Here is a 27,046-nt window from a genome sequence, read left to right on the forward strand (position 1 = left end):
TCCGGCCCTGGCTGGGGTCACACCAGAAAGCATTGGTTTTGTTACAAACATGATGTAGGAGTCTTCTGAATGATATGAAATTAAAGTAGGTTGTAAGATAACACAGCCATCGCATCGTAAGATGTACTAACTTACATGATTGACTTTTACAGTGGAAAGAAAAAGGCTGTTTTCAAGCAGCAGTTATTGCCTCAATGGAAAAAAAAAATCAATGAAAGTGAAATGAACAAGAGATTTTGTCTGAGTTGCAGTTAATACCACTGAAGAGCTATGGATATTAAAAGGTCAACAAATAAATTAGCCAGAGTGTTATGAAATGAATGATTTGGCTTATAATTTTATTGAGTGAAAATTGTCCGTTGCCTACTAGACCAGGTAATTTTTATCTGGTGCCTCAATTACTGTTCCGTGAGCAATGATGTAGTTGTAAGAGCCTGTTGGTTCGATTGGGTGACCTCTGAGGAGGCCAGGACAACTGACTTTATCATGATGGATAACTAAGCTTGGTCTCCACGAGGTGCTGAGCCTTCCCTTCCTGCAAAGGGATCTCATAAAAGAAACATTACAGCTTGATTCATTTTACCAAAATGTTCGCTTTTTCAAGTGACAGCAGTTGAGTATAAATTGTGAAACCAGGTATTCCTGAGAAGAGTTATAACAATGGCTGTCCCTCCCTCTTGCTGGTCTCGTGGCATTCTCTTCTAAATGGTGTCATGGAAATTGGTGAATGGGAGCCTGGGGTGTTTCCCGACACAAATGCAGTAGGAAATGGTGCCTGCCCCCTTGTGGATGTGACCCGCTTGGAGGTACACGGTTGAACCCGGGAACCTCGGGTTGCCTCTTCTTATTCCAATTCATTGTACTGGTTTAAGACCGAGGTCCTGGGTTCAGGCCTGCTGAGTGGCCTTGGAAATCGACTTTCTGATCAGGATAAAAGTCTCTGCTTAAAAAGAAGGCTGTGGATAGAGGTGTCTTTTTCAGAGATAGGTTGTAAAGGCAGCACATGAAACAAAAACTGCCTACAGTCAAAATTACCCTTGAAAGTTTTTTTTAATGGCCTCTAAGTCACCAAGGCCTGAGCTCTTAGAAACACAAAAGACAGAAATTAACTACCTCTGTGGTCCCTATGCCTTTTGGTTGTGGCTTCCTTTTCCCTAGGTGCAAGGCAGAATAAATACCTAAATACCTAGAATGAAAGAAATGGACCACTGAGTAAACAAAGAGATTCGTCATAGATAAGCATGGGTGTGTGTGTGTGTGTGTGTGTAGGGGTGTTTGGTGTGTAGGTTTTTCAACAAGTCCATATAGTCCAATTGAGTAACTGGCATGTATGCAGGCAGAAACTAGCTGTACTTTAAGGATATCTAAGTGAGGCAAAATATAGTTTGCTTTTGCTTCTTAAAAATTGTTGAACATCATCGGTTATTTTATGGACCTCCAGACGAACATACCTGTAATGATGGTTCCCAAGGTTTTACAGCTGGTCCTGAGTAAAACTACAATTAAAATCCACCGCCTCAAGACTTCTAGGGCTTGGTACTTATCGCTCCAATGCTTAATTGAAGTGTTACTCAGGGCTGAAAATAATGAACCAGGCTGAAGACCTCCTGGCATCTCTGCTCCCAGGGGTTTCCCGTCCATAAGAAGAGGATGGTTGGATGGTTGGGAAGGTAGAAATGAGTTTCCCCCTTGTACCTCCTGCTACTTCTTGAACTCATAAGTAATTATATTCAATGCCCTTGTACATGGGGCATAATATGAAATAGGTTAAACTTAATTCCCCTTCATCAAGGGCTCAGTACTAAAAAAAGAACTTAAAGAGTTCCACAACTCAGCTATTGGAATAACTGTTATTACAGTCCCAACCACAATGACTCGGCTGCTAAAGAGAAAAGAAATGATATCTGAGGCTTGCGTGTGTGTGTGTGAGGGCATGCATGCATGTTCTTCATTCTTTCTGCCGATTTCGCCTAGATCAGCCATTTGTGAGCTAACCTCAGTCTATACCACTGCTTCCCTTCTCCCCTGCCAAGCTTGAAGGATTTAAAGATTGGGTTTCAAAACTGCCTGTTTTCTTAAAATTCCTTTTTCTTAATTCTGGGATGCAGTACCTAGGGATACTGGCTCTGGAGACAGATTTGGCTCAAATCCATGCTTTGTGACTTTCAGCAATGTAAATGCATGCCTCTGTTTCCTCATTATTAAACAAGGTTAATACCAGTTCCTGCTTCAGTGGTTTAAATGAGATAATGCATATATAGTGTTTAGTACAGTGCCTCACACTTAGTTAGTGTTTATCAAGATATAACCACCTATAATTCCAATGATCTCTACTTACTGTCCAGAGGACTCTGGCAGATTATAAGCATTCTTACAGCCAAGGTGCATTGCATGTCCAGCATGCTATGTTTGAGGTGCTATTCCAGTTGCAAAACTGTAAAAGATGCTGCAGGGCCTAATCATGAGGAAATATGAATGGAAAACCTCCATTTACTAGATAAATTTGAGGAGGTGACTTGAGTTCTCTGAGCCCCCATCTCTGCATCTGTAAAATGGGTGTGATACAATGACAAGACAAGTCACTGACCACAAAATAAGTTGCTTAAAGTTAAAATATTCTAAAGGAGTGGAGTTATAATTTCTTTGGTCCTTTTAATAAAGCTCTCCCCCACTCAGAAAAATTGTATGCATGTGTGTATGTGTGCATACTCACTAAATACACACACACGAGTCTGTATCCAATTTCAGGGGGTGCAAAGATTTGAGATTAAACTCCCCTGATAAAAGACGCCTAAGTGGTATGGGATACCAAGCCTCTAAAAGCAGCCGATATCAAAATGGAGGAGTAGCATTTGTCTCTAAGTTTTCTGGCAGCTATAGGTAGGAAAGGAGAGAAATGCATTGCCTTCCAGAGTTTGCATTTTTGACAAACGTCAGAGACAAAATGTTTCCTGGAATCAGTCTCAAGCATATTTTCTCTGAGGTGAATATATGCTAAGACTGGCTTTTGTTTCCGTGCCTGTGCTTAAGTAGGGTCATTTCTGGTTTTGAATACAAAATTAATAGAATTTCCTCAAATAAAAACAAACAACAAACAAGAGGAGAGAGAGTGACTGGTGTCACAGTGTGGAAGATAAAGATGTTGGGTTTTTCTTTATCCTGTTCTGAAACCCTTAGTCATGTCCTTTTCTGCTAACAGGCAATGTGGTTATGCAAAGACCTCTTATTTGTATTTTCACTGATGCAACTGCAGGTTTTGAATTACTGATAGTCTTTGCATAAAGACTAAAACAATAAAAGCATAATTAGAATACATTGTATACAGCCAACTCCTGTTTTATTTTGCCCCAGCTCTGTATTTATGATAAATCACTAAACACAAGGCTCTTTAGGGAGGGTGATTCTGGGTCTCGTCTCTCCATTGAGCAAAAACAGTGCTGTGACTAGAGTCTGAATTTCAATTTTGCAAGTGTACAGTTGAACTGAATAATCTTTGGCACAATGCAGTGCACAACAGAGCCACTAAATGGCTGATTTACTAAATTATTATTAGATGAGCCCTTGCTGTTTCAAATGAAAGTGCAGTCACTGTCTTCCTTCATGGTGTGTTCAAATTGTTCTGTGTTTAAATATTCAGCATGAGGCTAATGTGAACTGATGAACTGAGACTATAAACATTCACTTTCAATACAGATAGAGCGACAGCGATGCAACATATCATGTGGCCTGCGGAGGTGAAAATGATTTATATTTAAGGATGCTGCTGCCTACTTCCATTACTTTAAGGTACTCTTAATTAGCATGGGGTTTGAAATGACTAATTCCCATGTACAGGAAGAGCAGCTTCTGGAGACTGAGATTTCCTCATGCCAGCAGAGGAGAAGCTACCCCCAGAGGTTGCTGCTTGGGTCTTTCAGAGCCTTGAGTTTTACTCACGGGGGCTGCACAGCACCTTCAGGGTAGGATGTCTGCCTAACCAACTGTGGCTTTTGACATTCGGTGATTTTTTTAAACTCACCCAAAGGAACAACGATCCGTCCTCCCTATAATCCGTCCCACTATTTTCTCTCTGCCGTGCAATCCATCCCTGCTCTGGTCTCTCCTCCTACAACTCAGCCCCCCTACAATCCATACCCCCTCATACTTTCTCCCCCCTACAGCCCATCCACCACCACCCCCATTCTCTTTCTCCACTACAGTCCATCCCTGATATAGTCTCTCCCCCTACAAACCAGCCGCTCTTCAATCCATACCTATGGCATGGCCACCGGAGCCTCACCCCTCACCTCCCCAGCATCTTTACTGACACCTGCTGGAATGACAACGACCCTTTGCTCCTTGGACACACAGAACTCCTCCTCCCTCTCCCCCTTTGAGGGCAGTTATAGGCAAGCACTTAAAATACTGTGATCACTTACAGTAGATTAGAATTTTTTATTGGTGCCGTGTTGCCATAACAACATGAAGACAGCAGATGACTTAAGCTAAGCTTGCAAAGCAAAAGGCTGCTCATCTGGCAGTTAAAATGAATACAGTTCATTTCACAAGTTTCCCATATGGACTCTTAGTGTATGGTAATGAGGAGACCATATGGTGAGAGAAAATGCACTGAGAACAATTGGGTTCCACTGGCTGAGTGAGAAGTTGGGAAAGAAAACCCGGGTGAGAGATTCTGGTGCACTCACTGGGCTCAAGGTTTGGTTGAGGTTTGTTTGGGATGGTTGTTTTCCACCGGGGTTTTGCGTTTCTTAATCCGTTCCGTAATATGTCAACTGTGCGAAACGACAAACATCTTGCGAATTTTGCAATATCATTCATCACAAACTGTCAGCAGTGTTTGCAAATCTGACTTGTAAGATCTTTTAAATGTGTTGTTCTTAAAAGGCAACAGTACTAAGTTTTTAGACAAAGTGCAGGAAAATTTAAGCACTTCTGACAAGCTGAAACATTAACAGTAATCATTTTTAAAACGCTCGCATCTTTTGCCTGCATGTTTAGCTGTAAATAATGCGAGAATGTATAAAAGCTTTAAAGTGAAAATGTAATAAATACTTTTTTATTATGTTTCCTAAAGGACAAGAATGCTTTGAGTCATGTACACGCGCTATCTATACATGGGAATGTATGGAGATGAGCAGCTCCATTTTCCTACATACTAACCAGATTGGGACCCTGCGAGGACAGCTGGGGAGAGGCTCTAAAGCAAATTCCGTACTGTACATGCTTCATAAAAGATGAATATAAATGCATTGGTTAGACACGGTGAGCTAAATTAGAAGGTCAGGCAGGGCTGGGAGGGCTGAAAAATCACACAACCAATGAGGGTAATTACTCTTTTTTAAGTCTATTAAGTGGTGTTGTTCTCTCAAGGCTCAGGGGTATAGGACATGAAGAACAAGACAAAGTAATGTGTATTTATTACTCCCACTGGATCAATTTACTAGATATTTTCAGCTCCATAAAGCAAAATAAACAAATGCAGCCTTTGTTACTTTTCTCAAACTGCTTCATTTTCTCTAAAACAAGGACCAGCTCTTGGAGAAAACATGTTTGCCCCATTAAGGTCCCCATGCCAAACCCTTTCAGTAGGGAAATGAGAAAAAGCAGGTGAGAAATTAAGTAAGATGGGGGTTAGGTGTGGATGGGGAAGAGAGAAGCTCGTCCCCCTCAAGGCAGAATCATTTGGGTTTTCAGATGCCAAAAGTAGGAATTCAGTGTAATAGAATCGGTGGCTTCTGAGCCAGAGGATCTCAGTTCGAATCTTGATTTTCCCATTCACTAGCTGTGAAGTCCTGGGTGGAATCCTCTGTGGAGTGAGGATTATCAGCCACCATTTGCAAAGTCTTACTATATGCCAGGCATGTGTCTTTGCATAAAGTATCTCATGAATGCCTGACAACAAGGCTGTCAGGAAGCCGTTGTGTTTTGTTGTTTTTGTTTTGCTTTGTTTTGTTTTGCTTTACAAAAGTTAAAACTGATGCTCACGAGGTTGTCACATGCCCCACGTGGTGGAGGTGGCTTTCAAAATCCACATCTGTCTGAGTAGAGAGTCTGCTCTCTGGGCCTCGATGCATTCCATACCTGTATAAAGCTGTGCCAGGAGCATTACTAGGCATTGAGTGAATGTTCTCTTGCTTCCCTGGTTTTAGAACTAACCCATGGAGGGGTGGCCAAACCTAGGACCTGCTTTCACTGCATCTTGGGCTAAGGTCCACTGGTGACTCATTGACCAGACGTTGAAAAGGGATGGAGATTCGTCTGGCCTTCAAAACAGAGAGAGCACCTGGACAAATGTGTCTGGATTGCATCATGCATTTCAGCCCTCAGCATCTCAGAGTTTCTGGCTGACCAGGGATCCCTCTTCCCCCTACCTGTACATTTTAGGAAAAGTCAACCATCACCCTAAAGTTAGTAACATGTTCTCTCTCTCCTGCCAAGATCCAAAGAAGATGCCAAATGTGCATCAAACAGAACAGAATGCTATGATTTTAAAGCCTTAGCCTACCCTTTTCCATGTGCATATGAAAAAAGGAAACAAAAAAAAAAAGGACATCTGGCATTAGTATAATTGGTGTATTTTAAATTTGTGTGTATAGCAACTATCACTGATGGTGACTTTCAGGGAAAAATAATTTACAGAGGATTCTGCTTGCTCCCGTTCACTCATTTGGTAAATGGGAATGATGTCTGCTTTCTTTACTTACCTCACAAGCGGGGAATCCAATAAAACAAAGCATGTACAAGTTCTTTGAAAAAGCACAAGCCAGTATACAAAGGCATATTATTATGGAAAGCTGTCGGCTTGGTCTTTGGAGCAGTTTCATTTGACAGAATATGTGGGTGGTTGTATGAATCTAGCTTTGTCTATTCACAAACACATGGGTTTAATAAAGTGGAGTTTGTTTTTTAAGGTGTGTGGTCCATGGCTCACTGAAACACTCCTCTTTGGCAAACACTGACCATGATTCTAAGGAAGGCGGAGCCCATTTTTATCCCCCTAACAATGGACAGCAGGAGTATAAATCTCAAGTCCACAGGAATACCCTGTGCTGGCTCCATCCGCTACTTCCTGACCCTGCCCTTGAACTCTTGCTCCACCTTAACATTTGGAACCAAGAAGACAGCCACTCTGATCTGACTCACAGTGAGCTTCCTGAGGTGGGCTCCTGCCAGAGTCCTTGCATGGGCAAGTGGCTGGATGCACACTGTGGAGTATTTCCGTAACACACAAATCCATTGTGTCCTTGATTACGCTTGCCAAACCCAGGAAAAGGGGCTGGGAATTTCACCATCAGGCGACCAGAGATGTACACAAAACTCAACCCCATATTCTTATTTCTCTCCTTCCTTTAAAAATAAGAAAATAGGAAAAATGCTGCCTGGCTTCTTTCAACTTCAACCACTAAACCAGATTTGTCCTGTATGTTTTAATAAAAATGTTTAGGGTGGCAACCATGGGCCAGAGATTGTCCTAAGGGCATACAGGGGATTGCCCTGATTCATCCATCCTTACATGCTCCCATTGAGGTAGGTGCTATTATTATACCTATTTTCTAGATGAAGAAACTGAGGCACAGAATATAGATCATATACTCAATTGCACCCCAGCATTAGGATTTCCTACTCTGCAGGGATTGTCAGAAGCAATCAGCCTCACTCTCACTCAATGGGTAAGTCATTGTAGCTTCTTCTTATTGAGTGTTAAGTGAGTGATTAAAATAGCAGTCACCATTCCCATTTGACAGAGAAGGAAATTAAAGCGGAGAGGTTTCTGGCATAGCTAGTAAGTGCCAGAGCTCTGAATTCCATTCCACCCAATCCGACTTTTTAGTCTGTGGCCTCAATTCCTTGATCTTGAGACATCAAATGCTAAATGTAAAGTGAAAAAGCGGCAGAATGGAAACAATGGGAGCAAACTAGTATTGCACCCACATCTTCTTTCTGCCACTAAGACACCTAAGATGTCCAGCATTGGATATGTAAAAAATCATTTCTGTCATTGTGCTGTAAAATAAATTATTTCAATTTGTCCCATAGGAAATTCATTGGAGCAAGGTCCTTTCTAGACAGAGATAAAGGTAAGTGCCTCCACAGCACGTCTATACTCTGGAAGGAGGCTGCCATTCGTTATGACTAGTGTATTGAATTGCTCTCCAAGAATAAGTCAGAGTGGATGAGATGGGGAAGGGCCTGTAAGGTGGAGGCCCCTTTCAAAGACAAGCATGTGAACAGATTGACACATTGCCTGATTTCTTCCTTGAGTTGAAAGGCTTCCAAGATGTTTTACTAAGGTGGACAACACTCTGTTTAAGTGAGGTGTTGGGAGAAGCTGACAGATGGGATGGTTCTTTCCTGAGATTAAGGGAAAGGACAGATGCTTTCTTTCCTCCAGCTTTCCCCTCTGTGGGCAGGTAGCGCCCCACCCCTATGACTCACATCTGTAAGTTGTCTGTCTGAGGGGACGCCTTCTCCTGGTCAGGGTCCACCCTGATGGGTGGCTGTGTCTCCAAAAGCAGCAGGCACAAAGACAGGATTCGAACTGACCCCCGAGGAGGTTCATTGAGCTAGGGAAGGAGGCCAACTTCATTTTTACGAGTGTTGTGGGAAGATAATCAGACCTAGAAATGACATATCTCTAGACTTACTGTGGCAGAAAAAAGACCTCTTAACTATCCATTTAATTTATAATAGTTTGCACTTGTGTAGTAAATGAGATTTTTATTTTGCTGTTGATGAACGGTAGTTTTCTCTGTGTCCTCAACTAACTCTGTATTTTTAACTTTAGCATTTAACTGCTCTCTCCTCTGAGTTTTTGAAGTTGCACTTTTCTTAAATGTGCTTATTATTTTCAATTATGATGAGTTGTATATAGCAATCTCTCCCACGCATGTCCCACGCTCCCTGGGTACAGAGATGGGACTATCCCTTGAGCAACAGGTACAGAATAGACAGTAAACATTCATTTCTTTCTTTCTGCACTGGCAATTAATGACATAATGCTGTTCAATATATATTATTCTTTCTTGAGTTTTTGTTCAATTTTTCACATATCTGTGTCCTACTGACCACCCAGGTGGGAGGTCTCTGGAGCAAAGATACACTATCTTATTTTCGTAGTTGTGAGTTCTACCTCTGCACTTCCTTTTCAGCGCTGACTCTTCCCCCATCACCAAGAATCAATATGGAACTTCATGTAGGTAGAAATATGGTATTCTTTATCTCTTGAGAATTGGTCTGATGTAGGGATGAATAACCTAGACTCTGGAACCAGACTGTTTATGTCTGAATCCCAGTTTAAATAATTTCCATGCTGCATGACCTGACGCAAATTATTCAACCTCTCTTTGCTTCATTATTTTATTTTCTAAAATAGTGATGGCAATAGCACCAACCTGAGAGGGCTGCTGAGAGGATGACCATAAATACAACATGGCCTGTCATATAAGTGTATGCTACTTTTATTATTGCTTACCTTACAGAACTGAACATAGCACAAAAGCATGAGTGGCTTATCTATGAACTAATTTTGGTCCTCAGCAGAGTCTTCAGCCAATCGCCCAAGCCTAAGCTTCTAGAGAACATAACCCCAAAAAAGAAGAGGTATCTGACCTTTGGCAAACGCTCAGGGTCACCAGGATGCCGGGGAATGACCTTTTGCAACCTCTGGAAACCATAATCGATGGTGGGTTCATTGAGTGCTGCAATGAAGAAGGCACATAATTAGACCATTTTCAGGAAATAATGCAGAACATGAATCTCAACACTGATGATATGGAAATAACTGGGGAAGTTATTTTTTTTAATTAGATCATAAAATGATCTCAGGAATGATCCCTTTACTGAACATTTCCACCATCTACTGCTGCTGGTTGTCAAGGTGGAGAGTGACTCATCCAAAAGCAGGTCTTGAATGCCACGCTTCTGGTCAGACCCCTATCTCTAACAGTATCATCAAGATAAAGTAAAATGGCATTTGATGTGAGATTTGAGGACTCACTTTAATCAGAAGTTCAAGTCAGTATGCTCAAGGGGCTTGTCCAAGGAAAGCTGCACATTGTAAACAGCAAGAGAATTGGAAGCACGTATTTGTTTCATTGTAAAGGCTCTAGAGGAACTCAGCTGGTGCAGGATCCCAGTGCCAGAGAGAGTGCAGTCAGGGGCAGAGGACAGTGGTAGGAGTGGGCCTTCCATGCATGGAAATCCTATTCCACTCTTGATAGGGTCCGCAAAGAGTTAGGCATTGAAAATGCCCTTGCTACAAAACCCTCACACAGAAAGGACACTCTGATTTGCCAACATCAACATGCCAAGGAAACAACCAACTTTGGCATAGCACTAGCTTACAGCAGCAGGGTATTCAAGAATGATTCTCTGCAAGACTAACTTATAATAATGTTTGGAAACAAAGGGCTTTGTTCTGCCCATATTAACCTCACCCTCCATAAAGCATCCTAAAATTAAACACAATGTAAACTAGACTCTGGTCTATTATTTTCAAAATTTGTCAGCCTAACTCATGTAACTTGGAAGAGATGGAAGCCCCATCCACTGCTTATATCCCCTACATCCCCTAAGTAGTGGGTGGGCTTCCTTTTTTCCTTTCTTTTCTTTTTCAGTATAACCAAAGTAATCAACTACATATTTTCTCCTGCACTGAATAAAAAGACAGCCATTGTAGTTCTGACATTAGCTATACATTAAAAAACAAGGTGCCACATGCTTTACTTAAAATGCATTTCCATTAACCTAAATTTTAAAAGTAAGATTCATAGAACTACTAACTTTAAAAAACTGTATTAAATTCAAATAGGTCCCAAGGCTAATGGAAGCAATTTGTATACCAACCCAAACTGACTGGCCCACTTTTCAAAATACAGGTATGATAATCTTGTGGTTTTAAAAGGACATTTAAATTGAAAGACTGTGAATTTAGTACATAATTATACCAATAGAACCCTTTAACTTGTCAACTTGTAAATCTAAAAGGCTATCAATCATTTCTAAAGAGGAAATAAACCTTAAAATTCCTTGATTGACAGTGCTTACTTTTTATGTAAGAAAAAAAAAAAGGGTGGGGGGGGGAAGGCTGCATAAAGTGGCCAGAAATCCATTTACAAAAGTACATTGTTTTACACAGGTGAGTAAAAAGCCAATAATTACACCTCCAAAAGACACATAAATCAGAGTAAGTACTTTTTCCTCACTTGTATATTTTAAGTTGGGGCGAACTTTAGGTAACTTTTTATTAAAAAGATTTTTCCCCAAATGCAGTGCTTATTGAAGTTGTTAATAGAACAGCATTTTCATTTAAGATAATGTAATCATTTTTGCAAATATGAGATTTAGCTATCTCCCCCTCCCTAACCCGCCTTCCAAACAATAAACTTTCAACCTGTCTCTTGTGGAAATTAAATAAAATTACCCCCAGGTGTACCGAATCTCTCTATCTATACCAATATATGAGTTAAGGCACAATATTTATTATTCTTCCCATTTTATGAATTACTTTCTAAAACCCTTGAGAAGAATTCTTTTTTCAAATTAGACTTGTAGAGAAAAAGCCATAGAACTCTTTATGCGGGGAAGCTGTTACTCGTAAAATCCACAGCATTTAATCAAGAAATGCATGAGAGTAAGGGGAATGAGCACCCAGGCTTAAGTTATTTATCATATCCGCCCCCAACCCATAATGTTAATTGCCAGCAAAAGTGTTTAACCATAAATAATAGCCTTCGACAATTAAATGTATCACTTTAATATCTGAAGACATAATTCAGTGTCCTGAAAATTCTAATTCTTGGTTTTATTTTTCAATCTAAGCTACCAATAGGACTTTTGAATTGTTGACCCTCCTCTTTGATTGTGTAACGAATTCCTACTGTGTTGAGAAACCTATGATTGTTAATTGAATGATTTTTTGATGCATTGGGGGAGGATGTGTTTCTCCAACTTACAGTAAAATGGCAGGCACTTAAATATCAGCAATTAAAATAACCTATTGAAATATCATATGGAACTCATAGTGGGAAGAAGTCTAAAGAGTCTTCATGGGGTAGAAGTCATTTCACTGCCACAAAGAGTAATTGAATTAGACATATTAAACTCATTATTCAAGGAAAAATAAGCATCTACTCTGTGGAAGTAAACTGTGTGGGAGAGGAAATATTTCAGATAGCAAGGCAAAGGTTTTAAATGTATATCCCATGCCTTCATGATTTGTTCTGTGCTTATGTTTGTAAATATGTTAACCCGCCTTCAATTTAGTTACTGCAAGTTATAGTGGGATTGTCCAGTGATGAAGACAAAGGTATACAAAGCTAAGCCTATTGTCCAAACTTTGAAAAAGCCTGGTGATTTCTCTGATTACAGTGACTAGAGGAAAGAACCCAACTACTGAGTGGGAAGGGCCATCTCATACAGATGGTTACTTAAAGAAAACAACAACTATAACCTGGAAACAGCTTAAAAGTCCAGTGAAGGAGCGGTTAAATTATGATGCACCCATAGAGTGGGATATGATGCCGTCCTCAAAAGCAATACCATAGGAAAAGAAATATTTTTTACTGACATATATTACTGGGTGGAAAAATCAAATGACTGGAGCATTGTACAATATGGTCATATTTTATTTTTAATAAATATATATAGAATAAAGAAAATGTGTCTATATATAAGCTGTCTAACAGTAGTTATTTCTATGTACTGGGTCTTAAAATGCTTTCTACCTCCTCTTCATGCTGTGCATTCTCCAAACTTTCCACAATGAACATATATGGCTTTTATAATCAGAGAAAAGGGTTAAGAGCAAGAGATTGTTGCCGAGATGGAATTTGACCTGCTTGTATAAAGTAATGACATAAGAAACTCTGCCTTAAAAGGGGTCTGTATACCCTTTAATAACCTTGCATAGGTTATTACAGACCATAAGAAAAATAAGTAGTATACTTTTGGCCAGTTGTATAAATATGTGACTATTCATAAACGCTCTGAAAATCAACAGAGAAGGTAATGGGGAGGAATCATAAAGAATGGTATATTTATTTCATCAGTGGTTGTAGTAGTACCTTAGGGACATACATCAACTCTGCAAGAATGTCATATAAAATTAATCCTTGCAACAAAGGGACCTCATTGTACTCAAGCGTAGGGTGTGGGGGCACCAATAGAAAAGGGACTGAGACTTTTCCCCCTAAATCTTAGGATAGTTCCTGAGAATCTGACAGAGGAAGAAAAATATAACTTAATTGGTTATAATTAACCACAGACGGAGACGTATGAGCATCTTAGGTTGACAAAGAGAAACAGTCCAAGACGTAAACCACAAAAGGAAGACAGTGAGGACGGTAGGTGCCCTGCTTCCCAACACCAAGTTTGCACTCCCTGAAAAGGGTTTCAGAGGGTGTCCTCCCACACCAGGTAGAGATGGTAACAGAATAAGGAAGCCTCGTAGATTTAGAAAAACCCACAATCCCAAATAAGAAAAGCCTCGGTTTTTAAATCATCAGACTGAAATGGGACCAAGGTGTGCATTTTAAAATTCCATAAGATATGAATCATCCTTTTATTCATTAATCATGTTCAGTGCCTTTTGCTCAGTGGCATCTGTAGGAATCAGTCGTATTGTGTCGTCACACCACAGGCCCTTAAAAATAAACCTTGAAATGTATGCATGAGCCAATTCCAAAGGACAGATGAAGTGCTTTGATGGCAGAGTTGGAAGGCAGCTCAGAACCTCATGGTAAGGCTTCCCTTCCTGCTCAGGAACCCATACTCTTGCCTCGCTGACAATCAGACTGTGGGTTACCACCTCTGCTCCTGTTTCTACAGAGCTTTCATTAGCGTCACACTACCTTCAACTGGACACATGGAAGTAAGGAGTGATCAGGCTTTGGGGGAGCCACAAACATTTGAATTCAAACTGTCTTTCACTGACCCCTTCAAACTTAGAGGCAGACGCAGATTTATTGAATAAGCTCAGCTGGAGCTTATGGAGCTGTATACCATTTACTAGAAGTCAGAAACATTCCTGTAAATGCATGAAAAGCAAGAGCAAGGGTTCCTAAACAGGTAGCAAGTGTAGATGTATCAGCTGAGATTTCAGAAGGCACCTCTCATCCGAAGCTCTGATACATACAAGAGAGCAGACTTTTGATAGGCAGAATGTGATAAGGGCATGGGGTTGGTGTTACAGTGGCATCCAAGTTAGGTCGTCTCCAAAAGTAAAAGTTAAATAAGCAGTTAAAAGAAAAATCAGGCCACTGCATCTGGCCATGTGTTAGGACTGCTTATAAATGGCTTTGCATTCCTTCCCAGTCTCAGACTCCCCTAAAGGAAACTGGTGAGTTCTATGCAGAATGATTCTCTATTAAGTCTTTCTCCTCCTGGGTTTCACCCAAGAACCTAATCAAGACAGAACAGGCCTGGTCACACAAAGCACTGTCTACAATGTTCAAATGTTCGTGCTGCATGAAATGCCGTGTGCAAAGAAAATTGAGAAAAACAGAACTAGATTTTATGCACTAATACTAATCACAAGATTACAAAATCCAATTCAAAACATCTAGCAATGAGTACCTTCAAATCAAATATGGACTGTGGTTTTTGTGTGTCCTCAGTCTTTCCTTTTTCCTTTTTTTTTTTTTTTTTAAGAAATCCACCTTATAAACACATCAAATGAAGAAAATTCTCTTTAAAGGGGATTTATTTGCAAATTAAAATTCATGTAGTCAAGAATGCATTCTTGTTTAGTTATGAAAATTGGTGTTTCTCTTTTCAGAGTTTCCTTTTAGAGAAATCACTCCACTGCCCTCTTTAACTTCTCGAATACTTAGTCCTAGAAACAATGGAAATGAGAAGCTAGAGAACTGTGTTCCCAAACATCAGGGGAAAAGCGCTTTGGGTGCCATTCCAGCATTCACACACAGAGCTCCCCCGCTTTTATAGCTCAGGGACTCACTGCAGCACTTTAACATATTTCTGGGATTTTAATTTCCTTTTTTTAATGGTTGTGTGACATGATGTCATTTTGACTTGAAATAAAAAGAAATGCAGATATTAGGAAGGTAATATTTATATTCTATTGCCATTTAATGTCCAAACAAATATCTAGACTCTATGCCAAGTAATAAATAAAACCTCTTAGCAGAGGCAATGATAAAACTAGCACCTGGGCCTCCAAGCTTCCCTGGTGACTACTCTATATTTGAACGAAACGAGTAACTGCAGAGCATTTCCCTTCAAGGCAGATCCATTCTGGGCATGAGAGTTATTACATATGTGCTAGGCAGAGCCTTTTTGTTCCATAATAGCCCCATTTTTCCCTCAGTCACTAAATTAACAACCAGAGGTAAACAATAAAACAGCACGTTATCTTCACGAACCTATCTTTAAGACTGACTTTAAAATATATAAACCAAAATATCAACCCGAAACCTAAACAACAGCCAGAAATATAGTTAATAAAGAAATCTGTCGCACTTCCAGCCATTTGGATATTTCATTACCGGCCTAGGTGTTTAGTGCGCAAACACCATTCCAGGTTGTCTCTTTGGTGGAAGGGATATACTCAGTAAGAAACCTAAAACCAAACCCCTTGCAAGGGGAGCTCCTGCTTTTAGTGTGAAATGCTTTTACAGCTTCGGACCCCTGCCTCAGTTGCCAGGGAGACTCAGCAAGGCTCTGGAGGAAAACTCACTGACCGGCAGCAAGCTGCAACCAAACCAGAAGGGCGTCTGGATGAAGCCAGCAATGGCAGAATATACCAATAAAGGAGCCAAAGGAAAATTTCCAAGCTTCCTTTAAACATGCCCCAACTTCTTAGTTGTAGTCTTCAAACCTCTTAAGATGTGGCAACAACTTCAAGATGCAAAAATCAAGCAAAGGAGGTATTACCTCCCTCCAGCGAATGCATGGTATGGTTAACTAAGTTGCCTTTGCAGAGAGTGGAGCCAGGAATGCAGGAGAGTATTCAAGGCATAGCCTGAAGAGAGAAAATGAGCACAAAAGAGAAAAAGAACCCAAGATGCTGAAATATGGGGGGGAGCTCAGAGAAAGAGGCTGAGATGGAAGACCCTGAGGGAGGCAAAGAACTTAACTGTGCTTGGAAGTTCATTTTTGCTTTAAGAAGCAAAAGCAATCAAGAAGAAGAAAAAAGAATTAAGAGTAAATTGCTCTGGTTTTTCAGAATGGTAATAGGTTTACTGTTTTTCCCAATCTAAAGATGATCCATTCTTATTGTATAAAAAATTCAAGAGAAACACATAAAAGGAAAAATGGATACCCCATAATATCACCACTCATATATAAGTACTTTTTATCTTTTAATATGAATGCTTTCAGACATTTTTATAATACCATTTTATATAATATGCATTATATACGTTATTATATCCACCTCATTCTTTTTAATGGTTGTAACATCGTATTTTTGGATGGGCCATGATTTAGGCAACAAATCCCCTTTTAACGGGATGTAGATTTTTCCCCCCAAATTTTCACTCATTTAAGAAGTGCTATAAGGAGCAACACTCAGGGTTAATTCCTGGATAAAATAATATGCACATCTCAAGTCCTTTGATAAAGCATATTTCTTAAACTCTCCTTCATAAAGTTTACACAAATTTTTATTTTTTGACAGGTTACTTTTAAAGACAATTGCAAGAGAAAACATTTTTAATATTTTGCAACTTGAACTCAAGCATTCTGTAGCTTATAGGGACTCAGAAATATTTTGAAAAGATGTTAATGATCACAATGATTACTTTTAGAGGTGTCATTTTAAATACACTTTGAGGTTATATGAGACCTTTTTCCCAGTAATATCAAAATGCTTTGTAGACATTATCTCATTGATTCCTAAACTATGCCATTGACATAAACCTCAAAGATGATTACTCAGCTCAGAGGGAGGAAACTGAGGCACCAAAACAGGTGGCAGCACATCTGAGACTACACCCCAGAATCGCAATTAGAACCACAGAGGTGTCTTTTTTCTTTTTTTGATGCAGTACTTTGCTTAGTATTACAAGATGATGATTTTACTTGAACATTGATGAATCTCGAGTCGCAGCACGTTGACAAGCCCTGCTACCAAATCAGATCAACCGCTTCTTTTCTTAAAAAAAAAAAAAAAAAACCCTAATTATCTATGAAACAAATGCAGCACTCGCTGGAATCTCTGTGTCCAGACCCCTCACTGCACACAAGGAAATGAGCCATCTAGACTGCTTCCTGGCCTCATATCTTTACAGAAAGCTACCCCTGTTCACCAACATAAACCTTTTGGTTTTGTTAGTTTTCCCACAAACTGATGAGGAAAAGTGCTTTCTGTCCCATCAAATTGTCCTTATAGGACCGAGTTGGGCTCTCAAAGTTTGATTTGTCTTTTGGGAAAAAGGGACACACACGTTAATTTTATACCACAACAAATAACCAACTTATTTCATGCCACAATCATGTGGTATATTCTGGAAGACCCCTGGTGAGAAGTTACTGGCGGAAGTGGAACATCTCTTCATGAACAGACCCTTCTGTGGCCCTGGAGGGTTACACTCTAGCTAAAATGAGAAATAGGTGAACTTACAATAATTAGGGAAGAAAAGGACTGCTCTCTAATTGTAACAAAGTTGATGAGAAAAGTTGCTCCTGTGATTGTGTATAATGTTCTCTGAACAGCTTGACCTTCCAGGAGCCTTAATTTAGATTTCAATCTTGACCCAAGTTTAAATCCCTCTGGCAAAGCGAAGCTTGAAGATTGTCACAATTTTTTTTCTGCCTTTCAGTCTTTTTCCAGTTTGGATTTTTCTTATTTGGATCATTTCTGATTAAGTTTCAATGCCAGATTTACTTCTATGAACCAGAAGAGAAGGATGACTTTTGCTGTGTAATGGATGATAGTGTTTAAGTATCAAAGGCCAGCACACTCTGTCTTTCTTTCCTAACGTTTAAGGAAAAATCCATAATTCTCTTCCCTACTGGCGTATCTTCTGATATAACAAGAGTAATATTACTTCTATAATTGTTCCCCAGATTTCTTCCCAGAGTTTTGACAATAACCGTTATCAAGGGGGGGAAATCACCTAGCCTGTCTGATAAACATGTTTTCTTGTGTTCCCACCCCAGTGAGAGCTGTGACACTGTACTTTTATCATCCAGTGTGTGTTCAGAATGAGCTTAGAACAGCAATTGCTGGGAATAGGCAGGCGATAAACCGCATTGATTTAACACATCTTGTTTTCAATCATGCTTGGATTTTCTGAGCACGCATTTTTCCTGTACTCCAGCTTGTAGCTTTTATCTGACGAGCTGATCCCTTTTCACTGGAAAATGAAAAGGTCGCACAATAAGACACGGTTTACTGGAACTTGAACACGTACCAGGGAAAGTATTTTAGATAAATACTGTCAGACATAGTGGAGCTGAATTTCAACAACACAATTGCTAAACAGCAATACTTATTACTCTGCTAGAACAAGCCTATCTGCAACTTAGGGTGCTCAGCAGGAGACGGCACCAAGGCAAGGCTCCAAAGCCGAGAAAGTGTTTTCTGAGCCTCGTGCTAACCAGGCACAGAGTTCTGCACCAGGGTCCTCCTTGTGATTGCTAATATCACAGTTTTATGAGACAACTCAAAGAACTACTCCCACTGTTCACAGAATCGTTTCCTCTAAGCCAGTGGACAGGTTTCAGGAGAGCTGAATAATGAAGACACAGCAGCTCACTACAGAGTCAGTCAACGAGGAAAGAGATATCCCAAGAAAAGCAAAACAATGGAGACTCAAAAATTCATTAATTCTACTTATAAGCCACGAGAGTACTTGTAATTGGGAGATACGGAGGGATAAAGTGAGTATTTGGTAGCATTTTAATGGAATCAAAGAGAACGTGTATTTATAGCAAGCATGCTGTATAGTACTACAATGGTCTTGCAGATAAGCCCAGAGTTTTATCAGCCTAAACTCTAACTTAAACAGCATCTTGATATAAAATAAAGCCAGCCTTCTACAGTATTAACCCAACTGAAATAATTATTATTGCTGAGCATCATTAGTCTAGATAGCTCTGAAACTCAACCAGAAAATCTCCTTTTTCAAAACATTATGGTGCAGAACTCTTTCCTTTTAGCCTTAACATGCACTCTGATTACACCTTTATTCATTTCTGCTCCAGAGCTCCTCAAAATTTCTGGGTTCACAGTAGCTGAGGTGTGGCAACAATTTTTTCACAGCACTCCTAGCTCAAAAGAAAGGCCCACTTCCATTTATTAACCACTTAGATACAAACATCTTAATATTTCTATCTTAACAATTTAGTAACCATTTGAACTAACAGTACAAATAAATTGAAAGAAAATTAATATTTTTGTTTTATTTTAAAATAATCACAATTACTTACTAATGGAATATGTGCTCCTATTAGTTTCTGTTGGGTATCACGCCACTTCTCAAATCTTGGGATCAGATTGGACATTGCCACCCTCATTTCTGTTCCACGTTGATTTTCACGTGGTACCTTCTTTTAACCACAGTAACTGCCAAAAACCGATCTTTGCAGAGACGTGACATCATCAGAAGGAATGCAGCATGATCAAAACTACTCGAGTGAGTAGCTCGTGTCAAAACAAACTTAAAATATCACCATTTCTCTCAAATTTAAGTAACCCCACAGCACCCCTGTGAGTTTGTGGTGGCATCTGGGTATAGAAATTTGGGAAACATGGATCTACTCAGGAGCAATGGAATTAGTTAAATGCTGAGATGCCGGCATGGATCTGCTGCATTCATTTGTGTGTGTCTTTTCTTCCAATAAGAATAAGAATAATCAAAATGGCAGCAGAAGCTAACGCTTCCTAAGGACTTAACGATGTGCCAACCAGTATTCTCAGGACTTTGCAGGGATTATCCTACCTAACCTCCACAACAACCCTAGGAAATAAATACTACTGTTTCCCCCATTCTACAGAGAAGCTTTCTGAATCTCAGAGGGGTGACGCAACTTATCTAAATCCACAGACCTGATGAGTGCTAGAGCTGATATTCCAACTCCGTCAATCTACTTCCAGAGCTCTGCACTTCCCACTTTGCTAGAACAGCCAAGACAGGACAACCAAGGTGCCCCCAGAACAGGTCTTTTATACTTTTGGCCCTCAGGAATTTTCTAATACTTTTTGTTCCCCATATATGCCTCTATTTGTTCTAGTCTTTTTCTCTGTCTCAATGTATGTCACAGAAACTTTTGGCACCTACTGTAGTCCTCATGTGACTGCATTTCTCCACCACTCTTCTTCTCTTTGTTCCAACTCTTTTGGGTTTTGAATTGCATTCGAGCTACATCACTGAGCAGCTATGTGCCTTTTGGAAGAGTGATTTACATTGGTTAAACTGTCCTTATCTGTAAAGTGAAGGTTTGATGTGAAACTATTTGTAAAGTGCTTACCACATAATAAATACTCAATGAGTAGCTTTTATTGCTATTAATAGACTACCTGTTATGTGCTAGAAATAGAGGAAATACAGAATTAATTAGACGTAGTCACATATTCCCGCACTCTTATGGCACTGCAGAGTCTAGAGGGGAAGAAAAGCATAAATAGAATTCTAAAACAATATGAGGAAACAGTATCCTATGAGAATATTAGGCACACTGTGCTCACCCTTTTCTCTCTTATCTACATTAATTTGAAATTACAGTTCAAAGAATTCTAACACCTCTGACTCCCAAATATTACCCTGAAATATACCTCCAACTAGAGAAGAACATGACTGCTTTAAAACAATTTCTGTAACCAAAAGAGAACAGAATTGGGAGGAAACACCTAATTAATATGGATTCCTTCCCAGACATTGGGTGTTTTTCCATTGCTTAGTTAAGTAAATAAAATTGGCCACTTGCAATATAGAAGGCTCTGTGCATAAAAGAAGATGAAAATAAAGACATACAACACAGGCCCAGTTTTCTGTGTTTTGGTCTTATATCCCCAACTGGAAGTTATTCAATTTGAAGAACTTCTAGGCACTATGCTATATATGATCGAGGAGCTCTCAGTGGGGAAACAGGCCTGTTATCAGCTACCCCAAAAGATACAAAGCCAGTAGCTTTACCCATGTACTAACAGTGCACTGCACAGTGAAACACATAGTTCTGTGTAGTGGAGTCAGGGAAACATTTACCAAAGAGATCATATTTGAGCTGAACCTAGAAGGATAAATAGTCTCTTCCACTGAAACATACGGGAAAAGCATTCTAGGCGAAAGAAGCAGTTTGAGCAAAGGCAGAGAGATATAAAAGGGCATCGCAAATAAGGTTGGATATTTCAGTTTAGAGAGAACATAACCTATATATTGGGATTGAGGTATTGAAGAATACATGAAAAACAGTATTTGTGTTGAGTTCCTTGCAAATAACTTTATCTTGTAGGGAACAAGGAGCTATGTAAGGTTTCCCAAATTGTGGGAGTGATACAATCAGATAACCATAGGAGTCAAAGGATGGATTTTAAAGTCAGCACCCCTGCAATAATCCAAATGGAAAATGAAAGACCAACTAATGTTAGAATGGCCATATAGAAAAAGGTAGATTTCGTAGATATTTTAGAATAGAATTTACATGACTTTGGTAACGTACGTGAGGAGTCAGAAGAAAGGAGGAGGATGCTGACATTTTTAATTTATCTGACCAGTGGAAAGAGTGGCTATTTAAGAAGATAAAGAATGCAGGAAGAAGGAAGGAAAAAATTCACGAGTTCAATTTAGGATATTGTAGGTGCCAATAGGACATCCAGATTAAAAAAAAAATTAGTAGAGAGGTGGAAATAAAGGACTGAAGCTTTGGAAAAAGCTCAAGAATGGGCTTAATACAATTGATACCATCAAGATATACCCCTAGTGGAATAGTAGAAACCACACAACCAAGGACAGACAGCAGTATGAGAGCACAAGCAGTTAAGGAAAAGTTGGAGAAAGAGTCAGAGACAGAACGGACAAAGACTGGTCAAAAAGGGAGCAAGAATACCAAGAGATAAGGTTACTGAAATCAAATGAGAAGCTTAAAGTGTAAGGGTTAGTCAACATCATTTAGTGAGTAATCAACCAGGAGAGGTTTGAAAAGAAACTGTCAAAGTAGACTATCTAAGATAACTTGCATATGTGGCAAGCACAATTCTAGAGGACTTGAGAATGCCTTTATCCAAAGGTTCAAGTTTTCTTTCATTCCCCATAATCCCCAATTCAGAGCTCTGAACCCAAGGGGGACAAAGGTAGTCCAGTGGTAGAATTCTTATCAGCCATGTGGGGGACCCAGGTTTGATTCCTGGCCCATGAATGTCCCCAAAATACACAAGCTAATAAACAAAGAAAGAAACAAGTAAACAAACACATTCAACATATGGTGCTGCATACAAAAAAAAGATCTGAACACACCAAAAATTCTGATAGGAAAATCAGGTCAAACCTACTGTGACAATAAAAACCAAAAGGAACACCAAGCATCATAAGTGGGTTTGTTTATCACAAGGAACATAAGAAAGAATAGAGGGCACTCAGTCCCAGATCACAGTACCCTCAGTCCTAATAAAATGTGAAGTTCAGGTACCCTGAGACAAAAATTAAAATGCCAAGCCACCTTTAGATTTGGTCAATTCCTATTAGTAAAGTGAGAGGGGTGAGAAAGAGGGATTTTCCCACGGATCTGTATTTTTTCCTACTCCCAATTTTGATGCCTATATTTTAAGAAGTGGATGGAACCAAGCTGACCCTCTCGGGTACCACAATAAGGTTCTCCTGCTTCTAACCCACCCCAGATTTGGCCCTGTGACCCACGGAGGAACGAGCCTCCATAAAAATATTGACAAGATACAGTGTACATGTAACCAGAATTTAAGCTTCCTCTTTGGAGGTCGGTTGTATTAATATTGGTCTCTGATGTCTTACAATCAATAGGGGTTTAGTTAGGCAATTCGCTTGTTTTGGACTAACAGTTATTGTGCGGGCAATGGGTATGTGGCCACTTCCGCAATAACCCCATGTCTCCTGATGGAATGAACATTACAATCACACATTTGTTGCTATTAGCTCATGAGATGCTGGAAAGCAATTTTGAAAAGAAAGTAATAAAGCACCACATAAAAAATAATGGTGTAATTACTTCTTGGTCAGGTTAAACCTACCGTGACAATAAAAACCAAAGGGAACACCAAGCATCATAAGTGGGTTTGCTGTAAATTTGACACTGGTGTTGACCTTCAGCAAGGAAAAGGTTTGAACCCACCCACCTAAGCCAGGTACACAGAAGACTATTTGTACCTTATACCTTTACACAGTCACTGTTTAAAAGCACATTAATGAATTTATCCCATTAATGCCTAAGTCAGCTCTCAAGAGCTGGAGAGAATGGGCCAGTCACTAAACTACCGACCCAGAGGCTTTCAAATTCTTATTTGAATTTAGGGCTCAAAGAAAAGGGGCTGGAAATTGCATCTGAGAGTAACCACCATGCTAGTGCAGTTGTTCTCCAAATCTGGAAGAAAAAGAAGGATGTTGGAATCTAATTGGGACATGGACCACACGGACCAGGGGGGTCAGCAAAATGCTGGGAACCCACGAATGCAAACAGGAGGAACAAGCCCGCTTTCAGTTTGCAATTATCCCACTTCTTATCATGAGGGCTAGAGAAACTTCCTCGATTCACACACAAAACTGTGGGTGGGTAGGTATAGCAGGCGGAAAGAAGCTTAGCCAAAGCTATGCCAAGGCTTTTAAGGGTAGCACGGCATAGACCACGTTCATGGATATCATGGTTAAGAGCTTCATTAGTGCTGCTTTTGGTTGCTTCCAGACTTTAAGAAGACATTTAGTATCTGTTTAGCCTTTTGAAATGTTGTAGATGGCTCTCCTAAGGCGTGTACACAGTGAACAGATTTTGAGACAGGATCCTTTCGGAGAATAGCATTCATCACAGTCTACTGATAGCACAACCAGGAACTACTTCTTACACTGAAAGTGACTTCTGTAGGTTAAATTCTCAATGACAGCAACTTGCATGGAGATACAAGTACCTTCACATACTGATAGAGGGTTAGAAATGTGGACAAGTTGTCAGGAGGGCAAATTGGCTTTCTATGGGTGGAGAGGACAAAAGACTAAGGTCAAAGATGAAATCTTCATTAACCTCGGGGGCATCTCCAAAAGCAGCCCTGCTCTGACACAAGGACATCTAAGATCCCTATTTTTCAAAGTGGACCCAAGCCCACATCATCCACACCAGTCTTGTCTGCTTTCAGAAATGTCACCTTGTGTTACAAGACAGCATTGTTCCTGATCTTGCTTCTCTGGACCTCTTCTTCCTTCTAAAGAAATAGAGACTGAAATTCCCCACGTTGAACTTTCCCTTTCTCTCTAAATTGATGTGATGGAATGGCTTTAAAATGAATAAGAGGGAACAAGCAAAAAGAAGTGACCTTTCTTCCATACTCCCTCTCCACACTCAATCTGGCCCTATTGAAGGCTGTTGAATTCAGAGGAAATGAAAATACATATTTAACTTCATTGGTGAAATTCACTTTGCCTGAGGCCAGTGTGTCAGATATTGTCGCTGGGTTTTTCAGAGGGTTGGAACATATCTGCAGGGGCAGAGATCAGGCTTGATAAACTGCTGACCTAGTCTCAGACGGAAAAATTTTATGCTTATATTAGGACAATAGGTACTATGACCCTTTAAGAACAAAATCAAAATACTGGGTTGCATTTCTCAAAAGCTACTTTTGAGACAACTTTTAAATAAGAATACATTCTTCTAAGTCTCCTGTCTAACTCTTGAATTAACAACATGACATTGATGCAGGCAGGTAGAAGGTCAAAAGAATCCTTGACCTTCAATCAACTTCAGAACTTCATTGCTGCAAAGAGCCTCCCTTTTACAGAAAACACAATCGAGCTGGGGATCCTAAGCAATCATTGCAAGATCAAGCAGTTAGCTGACAGTGAAATCTGAACTAATGCTCAAATGTTGGAACACACTCTACTGTGGATCACCAAGGTCATTTTTCCATGTGAGCCTAATTTAAAACAAAAAGGATCACTTATTGAGAAATAGTACTATCATCTAATTTTTGATAACTTGTGATATTTTTCTTTTTCCTTCAATACCCCAGGAGGTAGATATTCCCATTTCACAGATGAGAAAACTGAGGCATGAGTCTGGGATAAGAGATAAGTAGGCAACGAAAAGAACAGTGATTGAATCACATTTAATGGGAAAAAACAACATCAAACTTGGCCTTTTGACAATGTCTTCAAATACAAAATCCAGTGTAACTAATAGACATTTCAAAGCCAAACGGCCCTCTCATTTTGTCAAATGAACACTAACTGCAAGGTAGACCAGCAAGACCTTTCAGCCAGGACTCTGAAAGCATCGTGCAGTATGTGTGCACATGTACACCTTTTGACCTGTTGCAAAACCCTCCTTTAGTCTGTTTTGCAAAAACAAAACAAAAATCCTGGAGTAAAAAACATGGTCTGACTTTATTTTGAATTCTTATAATGGAAATGAGATCAAAGTAGCAGAGCAGTTACTATGTGCCAGAGACCCTGCTAAGCACTATATTATCTAAGGATTCTTAGATAGTCCTATGAAGACTGTACTATTAGCATTATGATTTTTACAGATATGGAAAGACTCTGAGGATGAAAATGAGCTGACAGATCTTACCCAAGTTTTAAACTAGTAAAAGCAGAAACAGGATTCAAACTTAGTCAGTCTATCTACAGCACCCACCCACCTCCTACCTTCAGTTAGACCGCTCCAGTGGAAGCATTTAAATTATGCTTTATTCAATGGAAGGGATGAAGTTATCTTTCCCTTCAGGGCAACATCAAAGAAAACAAAGTAATAAAAGATGCCTCAGGTGGCCACGGTGGCTCAGCAGGCAGAGTTCTCGCCTGCCATGCTGGAGACCCGGGTTCGATTCCCGGTGCCTGCCCACAAAGAAAAAAAGACGCCTCAAGAAAAATATCTGGCCTCAACTTGAAGAAAAAAAAGAAATATGCATATACACACACAGAGGCTATATAAAAACTTGAATCAAGTAAGATATAAATTAAAAAGGGAAACTTTCCAAAACGGATTATATTTAAGCATAAAATCATTTTCTGTAGGGTATATATGGTGGCGATATCACCTATGAAAGAGGTGAGAAATGACACACACTTCTCCATTATCACTTTGGAGCTTGTTTAATCTCACCTGGCAAGTTTTGCTTAATCAAGAAACTTGAAAATCGTATGGAATCTAGTTCCAGATAACATGAGTGGAATTCTGATATACTTTCTTCATTAACTGCTCATACCCCAGAAATGAGAATAAAGCCTCTCTTCCTGGGGAGTCTTTTAACTGAAAAAAGAATCTTAATTGAATGCACACATCAGTTAACTATCTGTGCATTCACAAACCATTAATGCTCCATTTTCACAGAGTGTCTTCTTTCTGGCTTGTCCAAAGGCTGGCACTCTCAGAGCTGTGCTTAAAGGAATGTGAGATTCAGCAGGAATTTGGAGGGGATGGAGAAAGGAGCATATTAAGCCCTCGTCTTTAAAACCAGACAAGTGTTCTGGGGCTGGGTGGTGAACACAGCAAATAATGCTGCCCTTGCAAAACTGGCATCCTCTCATCACTGCTCTGAGCCAATTGCAAAGGAATCACAAATAATGCTGTTCTACCCTCTGAACACCAGTTAAGCAGGCTTCCAATGTGCCTACTGAGGGAAGATGAAGTTGCAAATAGAGGCTTGTGGATGTAAAAAGCTGGCATGATGATAAAAGGCAGGGGGCGGGGAATAACTGCATATTTCTCTCTTGGAATATTTGGCTTGTTTGGAAGTCCCACTTTATTCCTCTCTCCAGAGCAGGAAGGTCTAAGCAGGGGGTTGAGATGTGCTATGTCCCCCAAAGACTTGTCAGGTTGCTCCTTTTTAGCATGGCACATCCCTGTGGAGGAGACCCAAGATCAACTGACACTCCATGCTGGGGGAAGCAAGCTTCTTGGAGCGAAATCA

The 27,046-nt window shown here is 39.9% G+C and overlaps 1 protein-coding gene across 9 annotated transcripts in view; it reads right to left on the reverse strand.

Annotated features, from left to right (window-relative positions):
• EBF1 (EBF transcription factor 1) overlaps positions 1–27,046 on the reverse strand; it is a 387,329-nt gene that overhangs the window by 22,109 nt on the left and 338,174 nt on the right. For all 9 annotated transcript variants that reach the window (XM_077137554.1, XM_077137549.1, XM_077137553.1 and 6 more), the window contains exon 11: positions 9,610–9,698. In XM_077137554.1, coding sequence (XP_076993669.1) covers positions 9,610–9,698 — 89 coding nt within the window. The remainder of the gene's footprint in view (positions 1–9,609; positions 9,699–27,046) is intronic.

The sequence above is a fragment of the Tamandua tetradactyla genome, chromosome 20 (genome assembly GCF_023851605.1).
Source record: "Tamandua tetradactyla isolate mTamTet1 chromosome 20, mTamTet1.pri, whole genome shotgun sequence".
Lineage (NCBI taxonomy): Eukaryota > Metazoa > Chordata > Mammalia > Pilosa > Myrmecophagidae > Tamandua > Tamandua tetradactyla.